General features: G+C 43.4%; 3 protein-coding genes across 7 annotated transcripts; 2 read left to right on the forward strand and 1 right to left on the reverse strand.

Moving 5' to 3' along the window:
* Positions 1-1,749: 1,749 nt before the first annotated feature.
* LOC127774590 (uncharacterized) lies at positions 1,750-2,843 on the reverse strand. Its single transcript, XM_052300859.1, has one exon. The coding sequence runs from the start codon at positions 2,689-2,691 to the stop codon at positions 2,044-2,046; it is 648 nt and encodes a 215-aa protein (XP_052156819.1). The 5' UTR covers positions 2,692-2,843; the 3' UTR covers positions 1,750-2,043.
* A 7,282-nt stretch (positions 2,844-10,125) lies between these two features.
* On the forward strand, positions 10,126-13,078 carry LOC127772593 (WEB family protein At2g38370-like). The gene is made up of 2 exons (XM_052298534.1): positions 10,126-10,515; positions 11,369-13,078. Exons 1-2 carry the CDS (start codon positions 10,198-10,200, stop codon positions 12,866-12,868), a joined length of 1,818 nt encoding a protein of 605 aa, XP_052154494.1. The 5' UTR covers positions 10,126-10,197; the 3' UTR covers positions 12,869-13,078.
* Positions 13,079-13,367: 289 nt separating this feature from the next.
* Positions 13,368-20,068, forward strand: LOC127772762 (DNA replication licensing factor MCM3). Of its 5 annotated transcripts, none has more exons than XR_008017464.1 (17): positions 13,368-13,564; positions 13,652-13,764; positions 13,847-14,055; positions 14,542-14,672; positions 14,762-15,000; positions 15,080-15,316; positions 15,406-15,560; positions 15,633-15,841; positions 15,929-16,091; positions 16,183-16,388; positions 16,530-16,589; positions 16,676-16,768; positions 16,976-17,139; positions 17,637-17,705; positions 17,808-17,949; positions 18,057-19,285; positions 19,384-20,068. XR_008017464.1 is itself a non-coding variant. In XM_052298724.1 (16 exons), exons 1-16 carry the CDS (start codon positions 13,499-13,501, stop codon positions 18,111-18,113), a joined length of 2,313 nt encoding a protein of 770 aa, XP_052154684.1. In that variant the 5' UTR covers positions 13,368-13,498; the 3' UTR covers positions 18,114-20,068. The 5 variants fall into 5 exon arrangements, 1 of the variants encoding a protein (XP_052154684.1); XR_008017465.1 differs by having other exon boundaries at positions 19,504-20,068; XR_008017466.1 differs by having other exon boundaries at positions 18,057-18,977; positions 19,047-20,068.
* Positions 20,069-23,110: the final 3,042 nt, after the last annotated feature.

A 23,110-nucleotide genomic window follows, 5' to 3' on the forward strand; every position in this document is an offset into this window, starting at 1 on the left:
GCCCGAAACCCGTAGACATCATGGGCAACAGCCGGGTTTCATTTTTTGCCTGTGGGTAATACATGCCCGACCCGATACATATGTATTAGCTAATTTCGACTTATCTCTTAATTCTTATCCCCCTTTCTTTTGGTTTATTTGTGATACTAACTAATATAAGTTATGATGTAATTCAAATTATTATTGATAACTGATAATTTGGTAAATTGTCGATTTTATTTCTCTTTGTTAAATTATATATCTTTCGAGTTATTATTCATGTGAGATCCATGGATACCCGCCGGGTATATCCGTGCCCGTCGGGCATGGTTACAGACACAGAGTTTTACCCGCTAACCCTAGTGGGTAGGGTTTGGGCGGGCGACGACGGGCATGGGTTCGGACATGGTTTTGCTCTATCCGTGCCCGACTCGATCCGCTGCCATCCCTGATCCCCGCTACCAAGGACCTCATCTTTATGGACTACTGCTGATAGCCTAAAAATGTCCATCTTTGCATTCAAGTTCAATCATAACTGCGGACGTTGACATCCACATGATGGTTGATGTGTACCAGTTGATTGATTCCGCATGAGAAAACAAGAAAAGGATTCGGTCATTCCATTTTGTAGGCAAAAAAAGGAATCATTTCGCCATGACCAACCATTAAAACTAGAATTATTTACAGCGCTAGATTGGTACCGGACAGACAAAATCTCTGAATTTATTTCATCATCTAAAACCAATTATCTTATCTGGATAAGACATCAAAGACGAGATCAATTTTTATTGTTTTAACAAAGAAAACAAAAAGAAATTGCAGAGGAGATGAGAAAATTGAGCATGTTGCCATGTTCATGCATCTTGATGTGCTGATATCTTAACTAATTCGCCATGCTTAACTAGCAAGGAATGCTTAGTCAGGTAGAGAGATGACCACCGTTCATAGCTTTCTTTTTCACTCCAGTGACCTGATCACTACACCAGAACTTCAGAATTGAGACCACCGGACACATAAACACGTGAACTGTCAGTTCCATTCGCCATCGACAAAACTCATTTTCCACAATCCAATCACCGGCATTTTAAAGGCAAGGCAGAAGAACAAACGTTCCAGCCAGAGATAGAACGCCAACCCATCGATGATATGCTTGTGTGTGTGTGTGTGTGTTTTTATATATATATATATATATATATATATATATATATATATATATATGGGAGCGTATCCTATGCACACAGGCCCTTACATGTACACACCGTGTACACCAACTAAAAATTATCACAAAAAATTCTAGGAAAATTCATACATATACTTTCAATAGTATTACATCTACGTGCAAAGTCGCATCTTCAAATTCATTCTACATAGAGAATAACAAAAAAGATAAAATTCTGACAAAATTGCAACCTTAAAACTGTCAGATTTTTTGTTTTTTTTGTTACGGCTAAAATATAATGAATTTGACGTTAAGATTTTAACCCTAGGTGTAATACAATTGAAAGTATGTGTATGATTTTTTCTAGATTTTTTGGTGACATTTTTTAGTTGGTGTGCACGTGTGTACACGTGAGGGCCTGTGTGCATAGGATATGTTGCCTATATATATATATATATATATATATATATATATATATATATATATATATATATATATATATATATATATATATATATATATATATATATATATATATATATATATCCAGCCATCCAGGCACCTAGCAGCAGCCACACAATACGGCACAACCAAAAAAACGAATCATGCAAATCCATACACTTAATATTGAGAATTTCTTATATGTTGTACATTATCAGGACACAGCAGCAGACACTGGATCGAACAGCTAGCTAATTACCAATGCACACAAATACGTGACAGGAACGATCGATGTCGTGTACACCAATCTTTCTATAGTAGGTTAATTTAAGAAGGCCCAACCACTGCATGTGACGCATGATGGAGTACGTCCGTGTACGTGGACGACGGTGTACGTGCATTTCTGTTACTGTTACACTTACTACCGACGCCGACTTGTCGCCGGCTCGCCGGCGGCGACCGGCCTACGCCCAGCCGTGCGTAGCCCAGCTGCTGCCGGTGTCGACCCTCCTGATGCTCCGGACGCCGCAGAGCTGCACCATCCACGGGCTCGGCCGGACCCCGAGGCAGAGGAGGCCTCCCTGCTTCGTCGACGCCGGCGAAATCGCCGGCGGCTGCGGCTCGTCGCTGGTCTCGACGCTGCCGGAGCCGGAGAAGAGCCAGCGGGTGGACGGCGAGGGCTGCACGGCCGACGAGGAAGCCGACGCGCGGGATGGCTTGCCGAGCGCGAGGCGGCGGAAGACGGCGGCGATGAAGCCGATCTTGATCCACTTGAGCCTGCAGTAGCCGCAGTACTTGCCGCGACCATTAACAACATTCCTGCGGCCGCTACGGCCGTGCGGCTGCGGCGACGACGACATGGCGGCGGCGGCGCGGAGGTGGTAGGACGGCGGCGGGGTGATGGCCGGGACGCCGCCGGCCTCGGCGAAGGGGGAGGAGGCGTCGACCTTGGGCGTGCCCGGGTGGGACTCCCAGACGAAGGGGACGGCGCCGGTGCCGGCGCCGTAGTAGCGGAACGACGGGTTGCCCTGGGAGCTCTCCTTGGTGAGCAGCCGCGCGTAGAACTCGCCGTCGTGCGTGATGCGCAGCGGGCTCTGCGGCTTGCTCGCCATCTCTCTCTCTCTCTCTCACTCTCACTGTCTCAGTCTCACACACGAACTGCCACTATTGTGTGAAGTGGAGGAGTGGATCGGTCAGTGTAGGGGGTGAGAGAGAGAGAGTGCGGTGTGGCGCGAACGAACGATCCGAGAAGACGAGAGATCCAATGGCGCTTTTTTATACTTGGCCTCCAGATCGATCGGCGCGGTCACTTGCGACTCAAGGTACTTAGAGGCACTTTTTTCACCCACTTGATGACATGCTGGCGTCTTAATTTCAGAGGAGTGGACAAGTCAGCGGGATAATCTTTGCTCTTTTTTACTAAGTTCTTCTACTAGTTCTTGTAGCTTAGCAAACCATATGTTCCAAAACATAAATATTTCTAGGTTATTTAGTAACTATAAAAAAAATTTTAGTCACTTCAGTTGTTAATTTTGGATTACTAAGATTTAGAGTATATGTGGTTTATTTTGGAATTATTGACATGATGGAATCATCAGAATTAGTGTATTTTGATACAAAATTTGAATCATACTAATTCTTATATTTCAATAGGATAGGAGCCCGTGCATTACAACGGAAAACAAATTAAGTTACTAGCTTATTAAATCAATTAATAAACACTTATTCAGTCTAAGTAGTACTATGATTTTTTTTATTGAACAACTAAATAATTTTGAAATTTGGTGAGCCAATAGTGAAATGGGGCGACTTATTGAAAAGTGGTGTAATAGTACAGATTGTAAATCTAGATGTTAGTGGTAGAGGTGGTGTGAGTATGAACATCACCACCAACAACATTTTAAGCATATAGAAAACATTGATATATATGAAATGTTGAGAGGGATAGAGCGGACAAGGTCGTGAGTTCTCTGCCTGAGCCTAACATGCTTGATCGAACATGCCTGCTGTCTGTTTGAGTGTCATAGGTGCAGTGAAACATGCATGAAGGCTGCCTGCCGATTCAGTGACATACTGGCGTGCAGAAACATGCATATGCATGCTCCACACACTTGCTTACAAAACCATTCGGCGTCACCACAAAAATGTGTTGGTGGGACTCAATTCAGGTTCAAGTGTCTGATTAGGAAAAAGGAATTTTTGACACGCGAAATTAATGCCAGTTGGAATCTGAGACAGGTTTGTCGAAATCTGGCATTCTGACTGTCAAACTTGGGCCAAGAAAAATAGATGGAAAAAAACAAGTAAAAAACAGTTTTCGTGATATACAGCAGAGTACAAGTTTTTTTAAGAGGAATACTTATACAGGCAACATATAGTACATGTAAAATAGAAAGTGAGGTGACCACTGACCAAGCATGGTCCGACCTGGCCCATGTACAGCCCATAGCAAGGCCCAGTCCTCGTAGGAATCCTCTGAAATGGACCGTTAGTACCCTACTGGGCTAATTAATTTGTAAAGCCCAACCAATATCCAGGTCACGGGCTAATTTCCTATGTAGGCCCAACCCACTGTAATGGGCCTCTTAGGGCCATCTGTAATGCGTTCAGTTCACGGCGAACGTGAGATGACGACTCCCTTATTCATGGCACCGTTCCTTGTGACAAAATTACAGATTTACAGGAACGAATGAAGCGCAGCTGCTCTCACTAAAACAGCATGACCAACAAAGACACAAACATGCATCATGCATTCGAACACTGCACTAGTTATTACTCTTACACGTCCGTACGCACCCCATAGTCCCTACACAGAGAGAAGCGTGCGTGTATGTGTATTTATTTAGGCTCCATTTACTTCCCACACAAAAAAAATTCCACCATGTCTCATCGAACGTTTGAACACCTGTATGAAGTATTAAATATAGGTTAAAAATAACTAACTACACATATTGCAACTAATTTACGAGACGAATTTTTTAAACCTAATTGCTCTATGATTTCAAAATGTGTTGCTACAGTAATCATTTGCTGATGGCGGATTAATTAGGCTTAATAAATTCATCTCACTGTTTACTGATGGATTCTACAATTAGTTTTTTTATTAGTGCCCGAATACCCCACACGACACTCTATATAATACCCAATTTAAGATTGAAAATTTAAAATTTGGGTGATAAGCATAAGCGAAAAAAATGAAATGAGATCCTGTAATTAAGCATGCTTACTAAATCAAATCAATCACCCTTTTCCAGTTCAGTGATGAGGTTTTTTCTTTTTACAGCGGTCAATGTATGCTCCAGTACTCCGTACAAAGGGGCGATGGCAAGAAGAGGGTACTCTACAACTGTACAAAGACAGTAGTGAGACATCCATCATCACGGTGACGGCTTCATGGGCAGGTGGGACCGATGCACTACCATGATCAGCCTCATACTGGCCATATGCCCCGTCCTGTCTCCTGCAGGCGCAGCGAGACGTACGTACGACAATATGGAACCTCGAGGGGTTTCCGATGCGCCGCAGTGAAAGTTCCCAGCTTTTTACCACACAGCCTTCTACTGTAATTCTCGCGAACAGAGTGCAGAGACAGTCTTGCACTTGCAGTGCAGCATTGAGGCTAGAACACACTCATTACTTCTGTTTTTACCTTGTTGCTTAGTACCGTAGTACGTGTCTACAGGATAAAAAAAAAAGTAATTTGGAACCATGCCATTATAATTTTTCAAAGTTTGAGATATGTCATCGGTATCTCAATGACATGTAGGACCCATATGAGTCAATAACATGTGGGTTAGGATGACATATCTCAAATTTTAAAAAATTATAATGGCATGGTTCTAATTTTCCAAAAAAAAGGGATCAGATCTAAGAGCAAGGTCAATAGTGCAGCCCACTAATAGCTCCAAATCTCTATAGCCAATGTAATAGCTAATTCATACAATAGTTGCTTACTATACTATTTATACCTGGTCCCACTTGTCATACACACATTATATCTTGGAGTTCGTATTGTAGCTGGCTACAGATATGTAGCCCGCTGTCCTTCTCTCTTTTCTTTTATCTCTTTAAAATATGTTTATAGGTGGCTTATAGCCTCCTATTGTACCTGCACTAAGTGCCCGGGAGGATTGGTTAAAAAAAACAACCATAAAAAGCGGGATACTCCAATTAACCCTTGCATGATGATTCAGGACTCGTATTAGAAACTGACAAAGCCCTGGTGCCACCGACTGCATCCATGGAGGTAAGCCAGATTCCAAACAAGGGCCCACATTTGACCCCTCCTCTCATGTGATGCGGTCTGGCAGGTGGGCCCGGCTCTCTTTGGGCACCGGGGCCCACTGTCAGGGTCTGGTCTCTTTAGCAGTGCAGCTTTTGGTTTGGATTAGTGTAAGCGCGCACCGAATCTGAGTAGGACAAAGGCGTACAGGACACGTCGTTCTCACGAGTGCGCGCGTGCAGCGCAGGGAAGGACCGAAGAGGACGAGTCTAAGATTCAAAAAAAAAAAAAAAACGAGGACGAGTGTGAAATTGGTGGATTTCGCCAACTCAAGATTAAACATTCAGGGATTGTCCTATGACTTTGCTGGGATTTAAATTCTAAAAGCTTAATTTTAAAATTAACTAACATGGTGGCCCGAACAGATTACGTGGCTAGCATCATTATATTTTCTCTCATATAATAGCATATATGTTTTCTCATTATATTATTCAAATATATTAAAATGACAACATAATTTTAAATTTTGCAATAACTTTACAAAACTACTAATGTGTAATATTCATATTATATTTTATATATGTGTTAGTTATTAACTATTTTTAATATCAAATTTTAGTTATTTGTAAATTATATATATTCCTATATGGACTCTAGACTCGTCTTTTAATATTTCTTTTTTAAAATTATGAATTTTCTGTAAATTGTATTTCTATATAGACTCTATGTTCTTCTTCCAATATTATTTATTTTTATTTCTAAATTTTTATTATTTCTAATTGTATTTCTATGTGGACTCTAAACTCAACTTTCAATATTTTTTAATTTTTAATTTCGAATTTCAGTTACTTCTAAATTGTATTCCTATAGTTGTATTCCTTTATTGACCTTAAACTCTTCTTCCCATGTTTTTCTCAATTTTGAATTTTAGTTTTTTTGTAAATTGTATTTTTATACGGACTCTAAACTCTACTTTTAATTTTATTATGTTTATTCCAAATTTTAGTTAGTTTTAAATTCCTATATGGACTCTATACTCTACTTCTAATATTCCTTTTTTTTAATTCCGAATTTCTATTTTTTTTCTTAATTGTATTTCTATATGAACTCTATACTCTACTATTTCCTAATTGTATTTCTATATGGACTCTATATTCTACTTCTAATATTTCTTATTTTTAATTCCAAATTTCAGTTATTTCCTAATTATATTTCTATATAGACTCTATACTCTACTTCTAATATTCTTTATTTTTAATTCCGAATTTTAGTTATTTCCTAATTGTATTTCTATATGGACTCTATACTCCACTTCTAATATTCCTTATTTTTAATTTCGAATTTCAGTTACTTCCTAATTATATTTCTATATGGATTCTAGTCTCCTCTTCTAATATTCCTTATTTTTTTAATTCCGAATTTTAACTATTTCTAAACTGGATTTCTATATGGACTCTAGCCTCCTCTTCTAATATTCCTTATTTTTTAATTCCGAATTTTAGCTATTTCTAAATTGTATTTCTATATGGACTCTGCTTTTTCTTTTTCTCCGATTGATGTGAGAATTTCTAGGCTATGAGAGCGAACGTGGAGACTCTTTTTTCTATTCCTTTAATAATATAATAGATTTTTGACATTAACGTAGTTCTTTTTAATATTGACTTTTAAATTGCTAAAAACACGTATGTAAAAGTTTTATGCATATATTATTTTTTATTATTAATAAATCGCATGATTTATAATCTGTCATAGGTAACCGATGATGGAGACTTTATAATGCAATTTTGACAGCAGTACGTGCTGTACTTCGTAGTATTAATGTGGAGTACTATTTATGGAGTACCCTGCACTGTTTACCGATTTCGTTTTTATCTCGCCGACATTTCATGTTGCGTAACGTGTCTCGGTATGATAATCACACAAATTTTGAGTGCTCGATTTAAGATTGGCATTTCAGCAGTGCCAACTTAATTATGAACGAGAGAAATACCAAATTATTAACATTTTAGTCCTCATATAAAACTTGTTTTGAAACATAAACCCTTGCAAAAAAAAATTAACACATAAATAGACCATCCTCGAAGAAAGTTGAGGTATTGTCTGAGATGACATGAATTTTCGATGTCACAATAGCACTCTATTGTACGAGTAGTTAAAAATGTGTACGGGCGGGGTCTGTTTAGGAAAGAGGGACTTATTCCAAGTCCTTGTCATATAAGATGTTTGGATACTAATTTGGAATATTAAACATACACTAATTATAAAACCCATTCCATAACCTTGGACTAATTCGCGAGACGAATCTTTTGAGTCTAATTACGCCATGATTTGACAATGTGATGCTACAGTAAACTTTCATATATTATGGATTAATTAGGCTTAAAAAATTCGTCTCGCAGATTAGCTCTTATTTATGAAATTAGTTTTTTTATTAGTCTATGTATAATACTCCAAATTAGCGTCCAAACATCCCATGTGACATGGACTAAAAAGTTTTAGCCCCATCTAAACACCCCATAGCTAGCAAGGAGTAGATAGTACTTAGTACTCCTAGGTCTTTTGACTCTCGTCCAAGGGACCAATGTTTAAACCCCGTCCATGCTTTTCTTTTTTAAAAATAAGTTTCACTTGAGAATTACTCTTCTAATCTTCTCTTTCTTAGAACAATATATACTCCCTCCTCCGTCCCACAATATAAGGGATTTTAAATTTTTCTTACAACGTTTGACCACTCGTCTTATTCAATTTTTTTTACAAATATAAAAAACGAAAAGTTATGCTTAAAATACTATAGATAATAAAGTAAGTCACAAATAAAATAAATAATAATTTCAAAAATTTTTGAATAAGACGAGTGGTCAAACGTTGCAAGTAAAAACTCAAAATCCTTTATATTATGGGACGGAGGGAGTATGTTTTAAAAATTATCTCTGAATATAATTTAGAATTTAGAGTATAAGTGATCTTAAATAAAAGATTGTAAGAGTACCTATAAAGTACAAGGCTACTAGAAGATTAAGAGAGTGACATCATAAATTTATGCCACCTTACGCAAGATCTTAGAGCCAGTGTTGAACGCATTAAGGCGTTATAACGTAGCACCTCTGGGGATGATCGATGCTGAGCCGAGTGTCCATTATTGTGATTAGTTTTTTAGGGATTATTTATGAAATAAGTTTTATATAAGGACACAAATGTCAAAAATTGGAAGCACTGCTCCACGTAGAATTCTATGATGGCGGTGTCACGATGGTGAGTTGAACGATAAGGGGGCGCCAAGGATATGCCAACTAATTGGAGCTACATATAAAGGATGCACGGGAAAAGTTAAGAGCTCATAAGGAGTTTCCCCTCTCTACTACGGTATAAAATATACGTATGTAGAAAATAATATAAAAATTACCATTCACCAGCAACACATGAGAAACACGCGATAGACTTCTAAGAAAATTATACTTCATCTGGATCGATTAAAAGTTGGAATGTCTACCCAAAAACTCAAGCTCAACATGTAGCATTTTACGTAGCTGAGAATGGTTATCATGGGATATGGATATAAAATAAGATGTAAATTCAATTTTGATTTAGAAGTATTTGGATGGTTACCGGTAAAATCCCTTCAAATATTGGATTTGATCCCCCCAACCCACTCACTAACATATGTTTGACTAGTCTGTCACCCTACTCAATCCGTCTCAAAATATAAAAATCTAGAATTTGGAGAGACATGTCTAAAATATACTCCCTCCGTTCCATAATATAAGAGATTTTGAGTTTTTGCTTGCACCGTTTTACCACTCGTCTAATTAAAAAAAATTATGCAAATATAAAAAACGAAAATTTATGCTTAAAGTACTTTTGATAATAAAGTAAGTCAAAAAAAATAATTTTAAAATTTTTTGAATAAGACGAGTGGTCAAACAGTGCAAGTAAAAACTTAAAATCTCTTATATTATATTATGTGACGGAGGGAGTAAGAACTTAGACGTACTGGATTCATATTCATAGTACTGGGAAATATTTTGGGACGGAGGAAGTATTATGGCATGTGTACCGAGCCGGCGAGAGCGAGACCAAAACCCATATACACCGCCGCCGCGCCACCACTTTCACCCCTTGATCGATCACGCCAATTACCGGGTGCAGCTTCAAGCCTGCAACGGCCAAAATGTCCTGGAGGCTGGAGTTACGGTTTTACCTCTCCGCTCCGCTCCGCGCGTCCAGCCGCGGCCCGCCCGACCACCTTTTCACCTCCGGATCACCACCGCAATGGCTCGCCGCACCACGCGACTATTTTACGGCTCCCCAGGCAGCCGCCTAACCACAGCCCACACACCCACATCCCACAGGCCGCGCTTTCTTTCTCAAAGCTTTAAAGCGCTCTCCCCCGCACGCTATGGACACGACAACGGGAGCCGAAAACCGCAGGGGGGTCACGGGCCGCCGCCCCCACTGCACCCTCTCCCACCCCCATCACGGCGCCTCCTCGCCCTCGCGCCGCCCGCCGTGTGCCATGGCGGAAGTAGCGGCGACGCAGCACGGCCACGCCGTCGCCGCGCGCGCAATGCCGGGCCGCGGCGAGGTGGACACGTCGTCCCCGTTCGAGTCCGTGCGCCAGGCCGTCGACCTGTTCGGCGGCGGCGCCCTCTCCCCCTGGCGCCACCACCACCCGCCTCCGCCTCCGCCGCCCCCACCCCTGCAACTCCGCCCGGAGGTCAGTCCATGTCCATCCCTCGCAGCTACTCTACCCTGTCGGCATCTCGCCTAGCCCATCCAACTGACTGCTTTTGCTTCTGCTCACGCCGCGACGCTCGCCACCTTCGCCTTTTATCTCCACTCCGTTCCCAAATCGCTCCATTTCTTGACCCATCTGCTCCGAGAAATCTTAGTACAAACGAATTGATCGTGGTAGTACGGGTGGTTCTGTAATCCCACCATGTTTGCACTTTCCCACGTTGTTCAAAGCTTCAGCGACTGTCAGGTTCGCATTAAATTTGGGGGTGAGGAGGATTGGTTGTTTGCAGCGCTAAAAATGCTTCCTTTTCGGTGGAGTGGTTCGAGCACTGGTTGTTGTGGGCGGCTGTGACATCACACTATGAGGGGCATTGTCGATCGATTCCGAGCGGAAAGTAGCCGGATACATCATCACATTTAGTATCGGTAGATACACACGACCTGCTCGGCCCGACATTGCGAGGGCATAAAGGGCCACAGCGATTGGATCTTGATGTTGACGGTTTAATTACTGCCAGTAGGTGAAACAGGCCCCTGGCATTGCATTGCATTTCCAGATCGAATTATGGGTATCAGTTCGACATTACAGAACAGAAATCTCTGCATAGTGGGAGCAAATTAGTTTCTGAATTTTATGTTTGTAGTGGCATTGTTGGTTGTTAGTGGCACCGCCATGATTCTCATTGCTAGCAAGCTTCTTTTAACATGTTTGGCCTATGAAATTGTTGCTCTTGTCCTATACATTTGTTACTGTCTACGAAATATCTCGGTTTCTCGGTTCACATTGCCTGAATATAGACATTCATTGTGCAATCTGGGATGCCCTTTTTCAGGAGGTAGAACTTATGAAAGTTGAGGAACAAACTGTGAAGTTAGAGATGGAGCTTTTTGTCAAGGAAAAAGAAACGTTTAAGGTTTTGAAAGAATTACAGGCAACAAAGCAGGTTGCTGACAACCTGAAGTTACAGTTAGAGAAGGCGGCATCTGAGAGTGCAGCTTCTGCAAGAGGTCACAGTGATGCAGGGAAGGTGTATCCACTCCCTGACACCGAACGGAAATGCAGTTACCATACTGAGCAGCTGGTCGAGAGCGCAAAAGGAAATCAGTCCGCGCTAACCACATTGATCAAGCTGAATCAGGCAAAGGCATTCCTAAACATGGATACTGTCATGACGATTAAGAGGCAGATAGAGGAGGAGAAAGGATCACTTGAAAAAACTCGTGAGAGGTTACAGTTGAACAGAGCGAAGGCTTCATCACTTGAAGCAGACTTAAACAAAATTGTTTCACAGTTACAAGCAGCAAGAGGCCCCAAACCTACTCTTGAACCTTCTGATATCTGGTTGCAGATGAAACAGTTAAATTCAGAGAAAGAGAAACACAGGAAGATTGCTGATGACTCGAAGAATGAGATTGGCGAATTAACCGCCACGATTGAGCACACAAAGTCCAGGACGAAGACCCTACAATTCAGGATTGTCATGGCTGAAAAATTGAAGGAAGCCTCAAGGCGCGGAGAAGCTCTTGCTCTTGCAGAGAGAAATAACCTGAGCAATGGGGAGCACGAGGCCAGTACCGCATCCGATGTCACACTTTCTGTCGAAGAACACTCAGTGCTGGTGCAAAAAGCAGAAGAAGCAGACGCCGCGTGTAGGAAGAAAATCGACGCGGCAATGCAAGAGCTGGATCAAGCAAACCGGGGCAAACTGGAACTCTTGGAAAGAGTAGAGGAGGCAATGGCTGCGGTTGAGACCAGCAGGAAGGCTTTGGAGGAAGCCCTAAAGAGGGAGGAATCCACGAACAAAGCGAAGCTCGTAGCCGAAGAATCACTCAGAAAGCTGAGGTCCGAGCAAATCATCCAGAATTGGCGGCCCACCGGCAACAGCTCCGTCAAATTCAAGACCTCAGCGACGACGACGGCGGCGGTGGTGGCTCACCGGAGAGCCGGCTCCGGGATCTACGACGTGAACGGGCTGAGCCTGGTGACGGCGACGCCCAAGAGCACGAAGGCGATGTCCATCGGGCAGATCCTGAGCATGAAGCTGGACCACCGGGAGCTCGAGGTCGCCGGCAAGGGCGGCGGCGCCAAGAAGAAGGTGTCGCTGGGGCAGATCCTGAGCCAGAAGTACGACGCCCTGTCGCCGCTGAGGATCGATCACGGCGGCGCGTCGCGCAGGCAGTTCCACCCCAGGAGGAGGAAGCTGGGGTTCGTCGTGTACGCGCTGCTCCTCGCCAAGCACAGGCACAGGAAGAAGAGGCAGCCCGCCGCCGCCGCCGCCGCCGCCGACTCCTCTTGCACCCATGGCAGCTTTAGCACCAAGGCTGTGTATTAATTAGCAACATTTTTTTTTTCTTCTGGATCAATGAGTAGTAGCTATGCAGTGTAATAGTACAGACTTATGAATAATCAGCATGTGTAATTAGTTAGTGCTATGCACAAAGTTGAAATTCAGCAGCTACTCCCGGTTGTAAGTATGTACAAACATCTACTGTTCTTGCGGTTTCGAGAGAAATTTCAACCGCGGCGATGATTGCTCTGTTAAATTTACTGGATTTGGGCCGTAGCTTTAATGTGGGCCGTGAGACCCAGAAAGCCCATGCATGAAAATGTGGAGTCCTTTTAGGCCCTGTTTGAATTCCTGAATTGGGCCTTAAATTAGGAATTCAATTGGAGGCCCAGTACAATTCAATACTCCTTTACTTCCGGCCCATTTTTAACCCAGGGGCCCACACGGATCGCGGTCACGTCACGTGGTCCAGAGTCCAGAGTCCCGAGCGCGGGAAAGGGCACCTCTTCCCGCCACACCGCGCGCCTCTTCCCGCCAAGACGTGCCCTGTTCCTCCCCAAATTCTACCCCCAAATCCGAACCCGCCGCCACAATCCCCCGCCCATTCCCGGCTTCCCGCTCCTCTCTCTCTCTCCCTCCCCTCCGGTCGCGCGTCCCGTCTCCGGAGCAGCAGCCATGGACGTCAACGAGGAGGCAATGGTGGCGCACAAGCGCGCGTTCCTCGACTTCCTCGACCAGGATGTGAGTCCCTCTCGCCGTCGCTTTGCCTCCCGCCGCCGCCGCCGCCGTGTTCTCCGGATCCGTGGCTGACGCCCGTTGCATCTGCAGGTCGGGAAGGGGGTGTACATGCAGGCCGTGCGCGACATGGTGCAGAACAAGCGCCACCGGCTCATCATCGGCATGGACGACCTCCGGAACCACAGCCTCGATCTCGCCCGCAGGTGGGTCTTCTCCCCCGCCTGTGTGCTGCCCGTTCTTGCCTGGTCGATTGGTCTGTGATTGGATCTGTTCTTGCGTTTGTAGGGTGATACGGAGCCCTGCGGAGTACATGCAGCCGGCGTCGGACGCGGTGACGGAGGTGGCGAGGAACCTGGACCCCAAGTTCTTGAAGGAAGGGCAGCGCGTGCTGGTGGGATTCTCGGGGCCCTTCGGCTTCCACAGGGTCACGCCCAGGGACCTCATGTCGTCCTTCATCGGGACTATGGTCTGCGTCGAGGGCATCGTCACGAAATGTAATTGAATCTCCCTAATTTTGGACATAATCTAGTTTGTTCATAGATTTTCGGGTTGCAGTTGGCTGATCTGGGTTTAACTTGTGGTCTTTATGATTTAAGAAGTTCAAGTTAAGTTATAATGTTCTACAGTTGATCCTGCTGGTGGAAAAAGTATATATCACAGTCCAGTCGGTTAGTAGTAATGGTAAAGCATAGCTAAGAATGTGACTAGAAATTGCGAATATTAGCTCTGGCTGAGACAGCGAAAAATTTAGGGATAAGAATGTTCACCTGTTGCTTATGCTTGATTAAGTAATACTATGTGTATCTATGTTTAGTTTAGTGTTCAACTGATCATTCAATTAAGTTGTGCATATTCCATATATTAAGTTGATAGCTCATTAGGCCTATTACATCATTACTCTGTGCCTGGCTGCCTGCTACTTCACAGTTCAGAATCATTTAAAGATATATTGCTAATGCTATTTTACTTAAAAAATTCAGGTTCACTAGTAAGGCCGAAAGTTGTTAAGAGTGTTCACTATTGCCCTGCTACTGGAGGTACTCTCTCACGTGAATACAGGGACATCACATCTTTCGTAGGCCTACCTACTGGTTCGGTTTATCCAACAAGGGTACATTCTTTTGATCATCCTTTTGCTATTTTATTCAATGAAACCTATTTGTTGTTTTGTTTGTAACGCTGCTAATTTGGAATACTTAGGATGAAAATGGTAACTTGTTGGTCACTGAGTATGGGATGTGTGAATACAAGGATCACCAAACACTCTCCATGCAAGAAGTGCCTGAAAATTCTGCCCCTGGACAGCTCCCAAGAACAGTGGACATTATTGTAGAAGATGACCTAGTAGATTCTTGCAAGCCAGGTGACCGAGTATCAATTGTTGGTGTTTACAAGGCTCTTCCAGGGAAAAGCAAGGGCAGTGTTAGTGGTGTGTTCAGGTGAGTTCTATGACCTTAAACTTTCCTGAACTAAACTTCATTGTTTTCTGAAATCCTTTATATTATACAATGCCTATAGGACTGTCCTTATTGCAAACAATGTTTCACTTATGAACAAAGAAGCAAATGCACCTGTCTATACTCGGGAGGATTTGAAGAGGATGAAAGAAATATCAAGGAGAAATGACACATTTGACTTACTAGGAAATTCACTTGCTCCATCTATATATGGCCATCTGTGGATAAAGAAAGCAGTAGTTCTATTAATGCTTGGTGGTGTCGAGAAGAATCTGAAGAATGGAACTCACTTGAGAGGGTCAGTGCTGTTTCTTCGTATCATTGCTTCTGTTGTAACTTGCTTTCAATGATTGTAGTGTAAATATATCTTACTTATGTGGTATGCAGAGATATAAACATGATGATGGTAGGAGATCCTTCAGTTGCCAAGTCCCAGCTTCTAAGAGCGGTTATGAACATTGCCCCTTTGGCTATTTCAACTACTGGAAGGGGTTCATCTGGTGTTGGTTTGACTGCTGCTGTCACTTCTGATCAAGAGACTGGTAATTATTGAAACTTGTTTCATACATATTTGTTTGATTCTTATAGAAGGTCTGAGCGATTCTTGTGGTTAGGTGAGAGAAGGCTGGAGGCTGGTGCCATGGTTCTTGCTGATCGTGGTGTTGTCTGCATTGATGAGTTTGATAAGATGAATGATCAGGACCGAGTGGCTATTCATGAAGTTATGGAACAGCAAACTGTGACGATTGCAAAGGCAGGAATTCATGCGTCACTAAATGCGAGATGTAGTGTGATTGCTGCAGCAAATCCAATATATGGAACTGTAAGTTCTTATTATTTCTCGTCCGCTGCTTTTATGGCGTGATAATGTTCTTGCATTTTCTGATAATAATTTTTGGCTGTGTTACAGTATGACCGTTCATTGACACCAACCAAGAACATTGGGCTTCCAGATTCATTACTCTCACGTTTTGATTTGCTTTTTATTGTTCTTGATCAAATGGATCCTGAGATTGATCGTCAAATTTCTGAACATGTTGCACGGATGCATAGATATTGCACTGATGATGGAGGTATTTTTGTGTTTTATTACAACAAAGTGAGATATTTCAGCCTTTTCAGTTATTCTATTTGCTTAACTGAAAACAAACATGTAAACTGCAGGAGCAAGATCTCTTGATAAAACAGGATATGCTGAAGAAGATGACGGTGATGTTAATGCAGCCATATTTGTTAAATATGATAGAATGCTCCATGGGCAGGACAGAAGGAGAGGCAAGAAATCCAAACAGGACAGACTGACTGTCAAATTCCTGAAGAAATATATTCATTATGCAAAGAACCTTATTCAGCCAAGACTCACTGATGAGGTGATTTTCTTAAATGAGATATTATTCTTGTTTATCATCGCTATGTATGAAGTGTTATGTTGATAACTTTCTTCATAGTAAAAGAAAATTTCTGTTGATAGCTTCTTCAGATATATCATTTAAGCTTTTGTGCTCCTACAGGCATCTGATCATATTGCAACTTCATATGCTGAGCTCAGGGATGGTGGTGCAAATGCAAAGGTTTGCTCTAAGCATGGCTCCTTGTTTTGTTTTGATGTAATGATGTTATATGTTTGTAATTGTTTTCTTTTCCATTTGTTCTATAGTCTGGTGGAGGTACACTTCCGATCACAGCGAGGACACTGGAAACCATAATTCGTCTATCTACTGCTCATGCCAAGATGAAATTGAGACATGAGGTAATTTGCTACATACACCATGGGCTTGTTTAATCAAGTAACCTGTAAGAATTATCTAGATGAACTGACATATAGTTCCCTGAAACATGACAGAAACTTGTCCTTTCTACTGTAGTATTATAATTCTGGGAATAGTTTTATCTCATTGTTTTGAAGGATAGAAAATGCAGGGCAATCTAATGAAGTTGCATTTATCTTGCATTGCAGGTTCTAAAAACTGACGTTGAAGCTGCACTGCAAGTTCTGAATTTTGCAATATACCACAAAGAGTTAACTGAGATGGAAGAGCGTGAACAGAGAGAAATGGAAATGAAACAACAAGCTGATCATGATGCAGGTGCAAGTGGTGGTAATGCAGATGAGCATAGAAGGTGAGCATAGTGCCTGTCTTCTTAAAAATGATCCTTTAAAATGGAAAAGCATTTGACACTGATTTCTGCAGTCCTATTTTTAATGTAAAGCAATGTTCTCATAATGCATTCTCGTTCCTTTTTTTCCTCAATAAATCTTGCTCGCTTTGACTTTGCAAAAAAAAAGAGCCACATTTAACTGACATAATGTTTATTTTGCACTAAAATGCATCCTTCTCCATTGACATAAAAGAACTGTTTGTAGCATGAAAATGAAAGGTCAATTTCTTTTAGAAATGAATGGCGTGCTATGGAAAATTGTTTGTCACCATGCAAACATGTAAAAACATAGAATAACAACTCAGCACTCAAAACTGCAGTATTTTCTTAACTGCAATAATCTTATTTTCTGCAAATTAAAATGAATGCAGTTTTATTCTCCAGATTACAATACATCGTGTTTAGCTAGTTGCTTTAAATAGTCTCACATATTTTTATCCCCTTTCAACTCCTGCCAGTTCTGGAAACGACCCAATGGATGTGGATGTAGGAAATGCATCGAATGATCAGGATGTTCCTGCGGAGAGGTTACTACATGACATGACCTCAAATTGCAAAATCTGAATCTTTAGCTTAGGTTTCTTTTTCTCAGCTAATTGTATTCTTCCTGTTATGTCATATTTCTGCAGAATTGAAGCATTTGAGGTGATTCTTGGTCAGCATGTGTTGGCAAATCATCTCGATCAAATATCAATTGACGAAATTGAGCAAACTGTTAATAGAGAGGCAGCTGCACCTTACAATAGACGTCAAGTAGAATTCATTTTGGAGGTACAAACAAGAACCGGCTATGCTTTCAGTATTGTCCCAAAATTAACTATGATATGCCACTTATTTTTGGTTCAGTTGTATTTAGTTTCATTTCCTTGTTTTTTCAGAGGATGCAAGATGCAAACAGGATAATGATACGAGATGGCATCGTTCGGATAATCTAACTTCAAAAATCATGTCTTGCATTGTGGACAAGCTGATTACTGTGCATCATCCTTGTCTTTTTCATCTGATACTTAGCCAGTTTGGCATTGCAGAATGTCTGCATCTGCACCGGAGGTTGATGTACCCGTGTATCTTAATTTTTAACAGCGAGATTTATGATGATCATCTGTGTCTTTGTACTTTAAATTCATGTACCGTAGCGTAACAATTCTCCTGATCTAGTGATATGTAGTCCCTGATTTTATATGGTCACCATTGTGTGCTGATAGATAGTCTGGTTACTGTCTTGGAATGGCTTCCAATTAGATGCAACTGTTTCTTCAGACCACCTGAGGTTACAAACTATAAACTCGTTTCAGAAGAAAGCACCGGTCGTAAAATTGCATATACTACTCCAATCAGCTTTATTTCCTTAACGGTTATAAAGCTCGTTTTCGCCTTTCTTTCTTTTTTTCTTTTGATGAAAAAAATGCTCTTTTTTCACATTTGCCAGACTGCAGCCAGACGATGGTTTCTCTGAGAAACACCAAGGCAAGTTCTAGGCTATTACCGATTTAATGATAGTATGTACTTAGTACGGTACCGATCAATCAGCTTCAGTGTAAAGTATCCGTGTTACCGTGTGGACCGAGGTGCAAGCAGACATTTGCACAGTTTCACATCAACTTCATACAACGAGTTCATATTTATATAGCTTGGCTTGTTCGATTGGGAATTTGGGAGACGACTTGCTCCGTGGACTTGCAAAGGTGAAGAAGTACTACTACTAGTTGGCGTCTTGGCGATGGCCAGGGATCGAGCCGCTGCCGCTGGCATCTGATGAGGAATCTCCCGGCAAATCCGCGGTCTCTGCAGCTTCCCGGGTGAGTCCGTGTACGCCCAACTCCGCCTTCTCTAGCATTATCACCTACTCCCTTTTTTTTGCTTGCTAGCTAGAGTTCAGGCTCGCAGTCGTCGTGCTAGTGGCCTCGCCGCTCGCCGGCCGATCATACGCACGGCCGTCGGTCGGTTAGTTCGCTCGCCGCTCTCGATCGGGCTCTGTACGTCTTCGGATCTATACATGCTACTGCCCGTCCCGTATGAATTGTACTGCTACGAATTTTAACGTGCCTTCTGGTTCTGGTTCAAGTCAGGGTTCCAAAATGCAGCCATAAACTCTCGGTTATCACAGGTAAAATTTGATGATTTTAAACTATTCTTTTTTTATTTATTGTAATAGCACTTGCGACAATGATATGTGGGTCATCATTTTGACGCTGCACAAAATAGGCTTCGATTATTTGGCATCCTGGTCCATTGTTATTGGCTCGTATGGCTCCACATATCGTCGAGTGCCAATACAATGAAAATGGTAACAAATAGATTGTCAAATCATCAAATTTTACATAGACGCTTAGAAGGAAAGAGAAGCCCCCTCCGTACAAAGCTCGGGAGGTGGCTCCACAGGGTCTCTCGGAGGACCGATGGGGAGGAGCGCGGCCCCTTTGAGGGGGCTCCGAAGATGTCTGTAGCGTGGACTAACTGGACCTCCGGAGGCCAGACAAGATCGTGGCCAACGGATTCTAGTGGGCAGGCGAAGGGCTGAGAAGAAAAGGCCGGAGACAACCTCTGAAGAGAATTAATGTGAGAAGACCCGACCTACCACAACGCATTCAATACCCCACCAACCAGCTGACACACTCCGCCACAGGGCGCAGGTGGGGCGGATGATGAGGCAACTTTAGGGGCATGCATTAGCCTTACCGGTCACACACAGGATCCACGGGTTTCCGAATGCCTGAATTAATTGGGCTTGATCTCCTAGGTTTTTACCATTCTGCCCCAAGGGCTAGGGCCACCTGCCAGTCGGGGTGCCCTTGTAACATTCCATACGATTCATGGGGCTATATAAGTGTATTCCGCTTCCCGAAGGAGGCAAAAGAAACAGAAATAGAGCAATCTCGTTTTCACTCTAGACTCTCATCAATCTCTGGGTGTGTTTAGTTTACGTCAAAATTGGATGTTTGGTTGAAATTGGAATGATGTGACGGAAAAGTTGAAAGTTTATGTGTGTAGGAAAGTTTTGATGTGATAGAAAAGTAGGAAGTTTGAAAAAAAAAAGTTGGAAACTAAACCATGCCTCTGTTGGATTTTGTTCCAACGGATCGCATTCTGAAACCCTACTTGAAACCCGGTCCATTTTGAGTCTCATCATGCATGTATTGGAATCGATGACAAAAATGACTCGTAAAGAAAATAGCAAAATCCCACGCAAAAATGGAGATCGCTATAACTAGTATACTCTACAAGTAGCGTTACTTAATTAACGTGCCCGAAGTAGAAATGTACAAAGATTTTGACAAACAAAGGGATGGCGATCACCAACGCGAGGCCGGGGAAGACGAGCGACACCGCGCCGGCGGCCACCGCCCACCAACCCCTCGCCCTCGACCGCCCGAACGGCCGCAGCATCTGCCTCAGGCTCGACACCACGGCGGCCAGCATCACCAGCATGGCCGCCCTCAGGTACACGTCGTACTTCTTCTGCCCTAGGTACACCGCGTACGTGCCCGCCATGAGCGTGAAGCTCATGGTCGCCACGGCCCTGAACCCCTTCGCCCTCCTCTCTCTCGCCCCCGCCGATGCCGCTGCCGCTGCCGCCGCCGCCTCAACGCCGCCGTCGACGACGTTTGCGCCGCCTTCGGTCGTCCACGCCATGATGGCGACGTTGAGCGCGACGGCGATGGCCTCCGGGAGGAGGGAGAGCATGAACCACCACTGCAAGAACTCGACGGCGAGGATCGTGGCCATCGAGACGAGCGCGGCGAGCATCGCGCGGTTGAGGTGGCCGGCGACCGCGACGGCGCGCGCCCTGGCTGACGGGAACAGGGTGCGCACGGGCAGCGCGGTGGCCGCCATGGCGAGCACGGACACCGTCGAGGCGAAGGACGCCACGGCGAGGTCCACCTGCGCCGGCGGCGAGCGGCCGCAGCCATCGAGCGACGAGGGGTACTTGAGGTAGCCCAGGATGAGAGCCCCTTCGATGGCGAACGCCGCCGTGGCGCCGAACGTCGCGAGCTCGGCGCTGCTCTTCATCGCCTCCTCGTAGGCCTCGTCCTGCGCCACCGCGGCCGCCGTGACCGCCCCCTCCGTCGGCGGCAGGTCGGCGCCGGCGAGCATGCCGAGCACGAGCACGACGGGGAGGACAAGGATCACGAGCACGGTGTCGTTGTCCCTGTCCATGAGCGCGACGAACATCCCGTTGGTCGCGACGAGGAGGACGCCGGTGAGCGAGACGAGCACCGCCGACGAGAGGTCGGCGCAGCGGCTGCGCGGGGCGGCGGGCGGCTGGTGCATCTGGAAGTGCATCAGCACGACGGCGGAGACGAACGTGACGAGCAGCGAGAACCCGCCGGCCTTGAACAGGAGGGTGGTAGCGGCGCCCTTGCCGATGTCCTTGTAGCCGGAGACGCCGGCGACGATGGCGGAGCCGGTGATCCCGATGGCCTCCTTGCCGAAGGCGGTGGCTCGCTCGACCTGCGTGTCGTTGCGTTGCCGGAGGAGGTGTGCATGTGGCTGGTTTTCCATGGATGCTCTCGATCGTTGCCGTATTCGTGAAGACACCGTTTGGTTTGTAACTTTGGTTATATAGAAAACATAGCCAAACTAAACGGTGATCATCGCGTCGCGAGAAGGTTCAGAGAAATAGCAGGGAAAAACGAACGAAAAGTAGAAAAATGGAGGATTCTGCTGCCATAGCGTTTTTGCAGCGGTTGCTGTTCAGACCATTATGCCTGCCTGACAGTAATTTCCCCTTGCTTTAGAAGAAAAAGAAGGCACACTATATATTGTTATTGGAGAAGTTTATTCATCCCTAGAGGGAACGCCCCTCGCTAAAAAAATAAGTCATAAATAATTTTCAGTATGTGATATATAACTCCAAGAAAAATAACAAATTTAACTCCAAATAAAACATGTAATTTTACAACCATTTTTTTATTTTTGTTTCTAATTGTATAGACTGAATTTGAATTTACGTGCTTGTGGAGTAGCATATCATAGTTATCTATCTTTATGACTTTTAGAGTTTAGACGACATGTGTAAAACAGATGCACGTCCCCTCGAGAAAAAAAAATCCATCTCTGTTATTATTTGGTTATGTTGATACTTATCTATGTGTATAGCCAAAAATAGTTATATTTGAGAACAGAGAGAGTGGATCTTTTACTTTGATATACTGCCCTTGTTTGGTTCACGAAAAGAAATTTTTTGGGTGTCACATTGGACGTTTGACCGGATGTTAGAAGAGGTTTTCGGACACGAACTTAAAAACTAATTTCATAACTCGTCTGGAAACCACGAAACAAATTTATTAAGCCTAATTAATCCGTCATCAGCACATGTGAATCATGGACTAATTAGGCTCAAAAGATTCGTCTCGCGATTTCCATATAAACTGTGTAATTAGTTTTCATTTTATCTATATTTAATATTTTATGCATGTGTTCAAAGATTCGATGTGATGTCTTTAGGAAAAAAAAATTAGGAACTAAACAAGACCCTATACCAGGCCCTATATGGTATGATCCTTTTCAACGTTCTCTAATTTTTAATACAGTTCAGCTTAAGTCAAGGTGCCCTTTATAATCCCTTGGGATTGCCAAGTCATGTCTTTCCTCTCAAAACACACAAAAGCTCGGCACGTTAATCTTTAGACACTAAGAGATAATTTTACAAAACAACCATGCAGCCCCAGCCCACAAGAAATGCCAGTCATCATTGTAACAACTCTGTAGTTTATCAACATAGCTGCATTCAGCCATTCAGTGCTAAACACATTTTTCATTTATCAGAACTGAACAAAATAGATAGTACCTTGTACATAACTTTCTAAGAGAAGACAGAAAAGTTGAAAACAATGTTGTGTAACGGCCTGTTTTAAAGTGAGGATCGGCTTAACTACTTTCTCGATTTCTCGATTTCCGTTAGTACACCTTTTAAGTTGCCAAACAATGT

The sequence above is a fragment of the Oryza glaberrima genome, chromosome 5, assembly GCF_000147395.1.
Source record: "Oryza glaberrima chromosome 5, OglaRS2, whole genome shotgun sequence".
Lineage (NCBI taxonomy): Eukaryota > Viridiplantae > Streptophyta > Magnoliopsida > Poales > Poaceae > Oryza > Oryza glaberrima.